This window comes from Crotalus tigris, unplaced genomic scaffold, assembly GCF_016545835.1.
Source record: "Crotalus tigris isolate CLP2741 ecotype Arizona unplaced genomic scaffold, ASM1654583v1 scf7180000024452.453762, whole genome shotgun sequence".
Lineage (NCBI taxonomy): Eukaryota > Metazoa > Chordata > Lepidosauria > Squamata > Viperidae > Crotalus > Crotalus tigris.
Window position 1 is genome coordinate 384,995 of NW_024100621.1, and position 7,823 is coordinate 392,817.

Genomic DNA, 7,823 nt, shown 5'->3' on the forward strand with positions numbered 1-7,823 from the left:
CAACAACAAATTGTGGTTCATTGAACAATTAAAATGGAACACGTTTTCTGATTCTTTTATAGTTGTGCTTGATAGATATAATACACCAATGTATTTTACTGTTTTCTTTAATTTTGGGTGTCATTACAGGCAGAACATCATGGCAAATGGCCAGTTAAATGGTATGCTCCAGAATGCATGAACTTCTTCAAATTTTCTAGCAAGAGTGATGTTTGGAGTTTCGGTGTGTTAATGTGGGAGACATTTTCCTTTGGACAAAAGCCATATAAGGTAAATAAACTTTATCTGCCATTATTAAACTTTCCTCTTTAATTCCAAATCATAGATTTAAAAATAAACCAAGATGTAGATGCTATTCAAATGTCCATTACGACACTTCTTTGTGAGAAAACATTTCAGAAATTGTGATATTATTTCAATTGAAACCAACGTTGTCTCAGTTTTCTGTGTCGTTGGTTGTAGGGTATGAAAGGAATTGATGTTGCACAGATGATTGAAAGAGGAGAACGACTGGAATGTCCAGTGGGTTGCTCATCTGATATCTATGAATTAATGAAATTGTGTTGGACATATAGGTAAGTATTCTCATATCAATAGTTTCTTGAAGCTTTTCAGGCTCATTGACCATAGTTAAATGTTCCATCAAAACCAGCATATACCTCAGTTTGGAATTCTTTAGCAAATGAGAAGGGATACACCCCATTTTTCATGCATCACAACATAAATACCAAGATTTGATCTCTTGGTTGTGACCACCATCTTGACTTTTTGACTCCTTCTCTGTTTCAACCTCCATCCAGGAGATACCCAATCTGATAGTATTGATAAGAAGATGAAAGAAAAATACAGATCAGACATTGCCTAGATTTGTGATCCTTTCCAGTGTTTCCAAAATGTCATTTTGTAATGCAGTATTTTGCTGGCTGTTTCTTGCTAAGTGCTGAGAAACCACTATTAAGTTATCTGATGATAGCAGTTACACAATAAGCTGTCCTGAAGCAAGAGAAAGGGCTGGTAAATGTTGTTGTTAAAGAGATAATATATTGACTGGAAATTGCCAGACAAATAATAAAGAGTCTGGTTGGCTATAAAAATATTTTCCTTTTTTCTTCCAGTGTTGATGATCGGCCATCATTTTCTACTGTTGAATTAAAGCTACGCAACTACTACTATGACATTGCTCAATAAATCTATTGTGGAATTTCAGTGAAGACATCCCAAGAGGCAGATACAAAATTTGATTTTTCAGATAAGTTGCAGAAGTACTAAAATGCTCTCCAGAAGAATCATTGTGAAAAGACCATTGCTGTTGAATTACCTTGCTACTTTTAAAAAAACTTGCTAGTATCTACAGTAATATTTTCAAAGTGAGCTATTTTGATATTCAAGGATCTGGAATTAGTTATGTTTGCTTAATCTATTTTAAAAAATGGATTGTGTTAGGTTGCTTTCTGTCTTGCTGTTCAAATGTACCATCTTTTATGATATCAAAAGAATGTTTGTATTCATCATTATTGCTGTTTAGAGAATCAGATACTTTCACTTTTGAAAACTCAAAGCAGAGACTGGTTTTAAATTAGAAATGAGCTAATAAAGTTAGAAATAACAGATCATAGCTTTAAAACATATGACATATATATGCAAAACAAAAGCTATATTCTCACTTCTGTCAAATATTCCCCATTAGTATTTATTATTTTGTAAAATATAAACATCTAGTAACAAAATTGGCAAATTATTTCATACAGTAACAACAGATCCCTATTATTGTTTTAATCTTTAAGGTTGCACTTATTAAATAATAAAAGTAAAAAAATAAAAATTATAGATGAACTAACATCAGCGCTTAACCTCAGTCTTTTGTATCATATAATCAAAACTCTGATGAGCTCTGGGAACACCGTTTATTTAGGTCTACTCTATATTAAAACCTTAACTGTTTAATGAGTCAGGCTTGTCTCCTGGAGTACTGCTCAGTATCTCCATTTATTTCCAACAATAACTCATAACTCTTCCTGGGATAATCATGCAAAATTTTCTTTTATCCTCTCCATCTGCCTTAACCTGTCTTTCTCCTGTTTCAACCCTTTCTTTTATTTTTCCCTCTTGACAAACAAAGTCATATTTTTTATTCTATGTCAAAAGGCAGTGAGCTTTTTTTTGGCTCAGGACTGAATAATCATTTTTGCATAGTATTCTTACTGTCTTTAGATCCATCATCTGAACTTGATTCTCTTGTTCTTTCTCAGTATCAATATACAGTATATTATTGGAAGGACCATTGTTTTAACTATTCTGATCATTGTTGTCATCAAATATTCTCCTCTAAAATATCCTTACCCATCTAATCATAATACAAACATATTCTAGCAACTTCTTTATATACGTCTTCCTGTAATGTTTTTGTCTTGTCCTCAGCCCATTGATGAGACAGGCTTAAGTTGTTCTTATCCATTATGTTTTGTATCTTACAGGGAGAGGAACCCCCTAGTCCGGGGGTCCCCAACCCCCGGTCCATGGACCGATACTGAGCCTCAGCCACTTAGGAACCGGGCCACACAGCTGGAGATGCGCTGATAGCACGTCTTCCACTTCCAGGCATGCAGCAAGTCTGCAGGGTTCTGGGCAGGGGTGGGAGAGTGGCAGGGCAGAAGCCATCTTGCTCAGTGCAAGGTCCTCCAATGGCTGCACTTGCAACTAGTTTGTAACATCTGAGCTCTGTGTCCTTCCTCCCTCCCTCCTCCTGTTCCTTCTGCTACCTCTTCTTCTGCCTCCTTCTCCTCCTCTTCCTGGTCTTGATCCCTCTTCCTTCTGCTACTACTCCTTCCTCCTTCTTTTTTTTTCTCACTTTCCTCCTCCCTCTTCCCGGCCCCCCAGCCGGGCTCACGCTCCCTTTAAGCAACTTTCCAAGTTTGCAAGACAAACATGCACCAGCCCAGCTTGCAACTGGGAGCTCCCCCAAAGCCTCATTGGAGGGGGGACACCTCCCCAAGGTATGTGTGTGTGAGGGTGTCTTTCTCAGAGTGCAAATAGGGGCAGGGAGAAGCCACCTTTCACCTTAAGCATTGCATCTCCAAGGGATTCTCTCTCTTATCTACCCCTTTTCTAAGACCGCTGGGCTCCGCTGCACTTCAACTGGAGTTTTTTGCTTTTATTTTGATGCTCCAGGTGCCTCGTGTTTGGCAACATCCTGCCTGCTTTTCGAGGTGTCATTTGGTGTATTTGTGTGTGTGTGTGTCCCTCCTTTCTTCGTGTAGTTCTCAAAATTTGCAAGGCAAGCACACTCCTACCCAGCTTACAATAGGGGAGGGAGAAGCTACATTTCCACTTAAGTACTGTGTCTCCAAGGGAATCCCTCTCTCATTTGCATCTTTTCCAAGGCTGCTGGGCTTGCACAGTGCTGAGTTCCTTTGCTCCCTCTCCCTCCCTCCCTCCCCCCTCTCTCTCTCTCTCTCTCATGGTTTTTTTTTTTCAGCACTTCCTCAGTGTGCTGGGTTTTTGGTTTGTTTTGCTGGAAGGCTGAGTTTAGGATTATCTCTTTTCCTTCCCACTTTTTTAGAAGTGATCTAATCTAATACAATACTAGAAATAAAGTGGATTACTTATTTATTTATTTGTTTAGAAAATTTACCATAAATGTAATGCACTTGAATCATTCTGAAACCTTCCCTTGCCCCCCTCCACTTCCCGGTCCATGGAAAAACTGTCCCCCATGAAACCGTCCCAGGTGCCAAAAAGGTTGGGGACCTCTGCCCTAGTCATCCCAAAGTCTATAAAATCTTAGATCCTTCATGGAGTATTCTGTCAGCAACACAGTCAGGTGACTTCTAGAGAGTAGGATTAGCTTCAAGTTCTGGAGTTACACACCTTTTCCCTTCCATTCCCAGGGATCTGTCACCATTCTCTTTTCTTAGCCTTGGAGAAAACACTGGGCATAGTTGCTCCAGACCCAGCAATTTCATCGATAGCTTAACAAATTGTGAGGGTTCTCCAGATCCAGGAATAGGAAAGGCGATGGGACAATACATTTTATGCCAGTATAGATTTCTGCTGACTCAAACACAGAAAGCCACTTGAATTAGGTAGTAGGGAAAGGCCATCTTTGTCTCGGCATTTATCCCAAAGATGAATGCCTTCTTTACTCATTATTCTTACTTTACTCTTTTTTATATAATTGTGAGCCCAAAAGCTGACTTACCATCTACCATCTTCATGACCAACTGTAAGCTCATGATTTTAGTTGTGATAATGAGGGTATTATGAGAAATCCTTCCATGGCTGATAACCAAGATGCCTTGATAACAAACATCTTCAAGTAACCAAAAAGTTCTCAGTTCAGGCATGGAGAAACTGTTAATTGAATTGATTCCTTTAATAAGAGTTTCTAATACTGCATCTATTGTGCAATAGTATTCTGTGTGCTTTTTGTATTGTCTGTAATATAGGACTATCAGAAAAAGATGTTCATGCCTTAGGTTTCTTGAAATGTTTCTACTAGACGATCATCTTGCCTTATTCTCAGAACAATACTGGGTATTCAGACGGTAGGATATATATCCAACTATGCATGTTTCCCCTGTTAGCTGAACATCTACCAGCGAAATATGTTCTTCTACCAGTGTTCTATCCAAGGATGCTGCAGAAGATTGCAGACACTTGTGGGTATTGCAAGGAGAATAAATGCAAATTCTTTTGCATGTCCTTGCACAATATAAGTGTAATTTTAGATGACCCTTATTATCTTATTTAGAGAGCCAGTTTGGTGTAGTGGTTAAGGCACCAGGATAGAAAACAGGAGACAATGTGCATGAAGCCAGATGGCTTACCTTGGGCCAATCACTCTCTCTCAACCCTAGGAAGGAAGGAAGAGCAAACCACTTCTGAAAAAACTTTGCCAAGGAAACTGCAGGGACTTCTCCAGGCAGTCTCTGAGAATCAGACAGGAACTAATGGAAGAAAAAAATATATACCTTAGTCCAGGGGTCCCCAACCTATGGGCCACAGCCCACTACCAGGATGTGGCCACTTGGCTACCGGGCTGCATGAAGGGATGGCTAGTATTCACCCCTCCCCACTCACGCTAGTGCCGCCCTGAACAACCTGGTGGTGCTAGCACTACCCTGCCCCTGGGTGCCCCACCAACACTAGCGCTGGCCCAAGCATCCCTCTGGTACTAGTGCTGCCCTGAGCATCACCAGCACTAGCACAGCCCCACCCCAGAGTGTCTCACTGGCACTAGCGCCACCCCATTTGCAGCACTCACACCTGAGCAGCCCCATTTGCATGTGCGCATGCATGTGTGGGGGGAAATTTTGCGTGCATACACACACATGGCCCATTTGCACGTGCACACGTAGCGGTTCCTGCCTTCCTTTCCAGACCACCAAACCAAAAAGGTTGGAGACCTCTGCCTTAGTCTGTAACTACCTTACATTTTTGTAATCTTGCATCCATTTCTTACCTCAGAAAGTCCACTAAAAAGGGAATGTTGGACTAACACCACAAAGCATTTGATTGATAATATTAGCAACTCTTTTTTTTTTGGAAACATTATTATTGGCTTAGAATTTAATGATTTCTGTAATGCTTAATGATGCAATTCCTGATCAATAGTATTTTCTGTATTTTTTTTAAATGTTATTAGGATTATATTTTAATTCTGGTATATGTAGCCATACATCCTATCATGAAGATTTAAGAACTAATATAAACCAAATTATGCAATAGAAATTATATTATTTTAAATAACTGGACATAAAACATTTTCACTTTAATTTATTTTTAAATCTCTTTAGGCATAAAGAAAAACATTATGTAATAATAGATTTGAATAACTTATACTTAATTATCATTTGTTAATTTTATATACATTCACAAGATCTTATTTTATCTGTATCTATGGCAAATATATTTGTAATGAGGCAGATGAATTCAAGCCCACCTGCATATAACAAATATTGTCATAGTAATAAGATAAATGTATCTATTTTAAAATCCTGATGCATTTCCTTAATGAGAAATACTATGTGTAGCTTACATGAAGATTTCCCATCTCTGATTAAACCTCGATTGTCACAATCTGTCAACAGTAAATTGTCACAACAGTCAGCAATACTGACTTTTGTTAAGCTGATGTACCTATCACAATTGAAAGTGAGGCCTTCTTTCTTACCTGTTTTAGACACCTTAAAAGATTGATTCTCTTGTTTGTAATAAACCTTGGAGATAAATGTGTGGCTGACAAGGATGATTGAAACCATGAAAGGACAATTAGCTGACTGTACATAGTTTATGCAAAACAAAACTCATCTTCATTTAAACCAGAAACTTACTGTATACATCTTGAATTCCATGGAGTTTCCAAACATACTTGCAAGGGCTGTTTTCTAATTGTCTCTTTAAACTTCTTTGTGGGTTGAAAGAAAAAGGAGCTTCCATTTCTAGAAATGATTCAACAGGGAAACAATGCAACTCCTTTTATTTTGACTCTATTGCCAGAGGGAGGAAAAAAATCATAGTAAATAAACATTCAGAATCTCATCACTACCGGTAACTACTTACTGGAATTCTTTCTGAGAGGCTTTAAATGTAAATGTGTACAAAAGAGAGAACTGCTATAATCTTTTCCTCATCTCGCTTGAGTGTAGAAGATTATTTCTTTTGACACTTAAAACTTTTGTATGAAGAATGTCTGTGAAATGTGAGAAAATAAAGAACAGCCAAAATAAAGGGTACATTGGAATGCAATTTAATACATTAAGACATTTAAACCTTGACATTGTTTAATATGCATTTTTAAATTATGTTCTGTTTTTATCATCCACAAATGAACAGAGTATGTTTTTGTCACCTTATTTCCACTGTCTGCAGTTTTTAAAGATACATTTGTTTTCACCTAGTTTTATCCCCTCAGTCTACAATTTCAGTTTCTGTATGAAGTGCTATTTTAGATTAAAAGATATTTTACAGATGTCAATGGACTTCTTTTACAAACATTCAACATTTGCACGGTGGTTACAACTCGGCCTATAGCTTGTGCTTGTTGCTCTCTAGGGCTAGCATGGCCAATCACTGTTTCGTTGTTATATGTGTTGATTGGCAGGGATCTCCAAAGATTTCAGGAGGTGCACCCTTACTGCAGATTTCAGGGAAATTGGGGAATTTCTGCAATGAAGAAATATAGTAAGATATATTTGAATCTCAATTCCAATGGTTGACAACAGCATTTCAGGATTCTGATGAAATCTTTGTCTTGTAGTTCATGCGGTTCTCTCAAAGAGCTTATTGGGTGATTTGCAGATACTATTTCTTTTGACTCACTTATTTTCAGAAGGAATTGGGAATCTTCTCCCATGTACACCTCTTAATCTTCAGGATATACGGTACTATATCATACCATACCAGCCAAAGAAAGTAAGGCATGCCTTTGACCAGCAGATGTCAGTATTTGAATAAGTTTTACTCTTTTTTTTCTTTTCAAGTTTTCATTTTAGTGAGTAGCATGCAGTCCCTTCAACAGCATCATTATTCTGAAATCATGAAAAGTAAATTTTATGCACGTAATGCATAGGAAAAGTGTGCATGTCTCAGTGAAAAGTATATCCTTCCTGAATTGAAATATTTTTAAATTTAGCTTGGCTGGGTTTTAAGTAACTGAACTTTGCCTTACAGATAAACCGAGCGAATAAATCTCAAGAAATCTACAGATAATTTAACATTATGCCATAAGGTATTTCCCTTTGCTTTTTAACTTAACATGTGGTGTGAACTCAACCATTATGTTTTTTAATTAATGTTTTAATATGATGCACATATCTAGCCAA

At 37.7% G+C, this 7,823-nt stretch overlaps 1 protein-coding gene across 2 annotated transcripts in view; it reads left to right on the forward strand.

Annotated features, from left to right (window-relative positions):
- Positions 1-6,968, forward strand: part of SYK (spleen associated tyrosine kinase) — a 45,897-nt gene extending 38,929 nt beyond the window's left edge. For both annotated transcript variants that reach the window (XM_039332175.1, XM_039332176.1), the window contains 3 exons: positions 130-270; positions 463-575; positions 1,116-6,968. In XM_039332175.1, coding sequence (XP_039188109.1) covers positions 130-270; positions 463-575; positions 1,116-1,188 — 327 coding nt within the window. In that variant the 3' untranslated portion in view covers positions 1,189-6,968. The remainder of the gene's footprint in view (positions 1-129; positions 271-462; positions 576-1,115) is intronic.
- Positions 6,969-7,823: the final 855 nt, after the last annotated feature.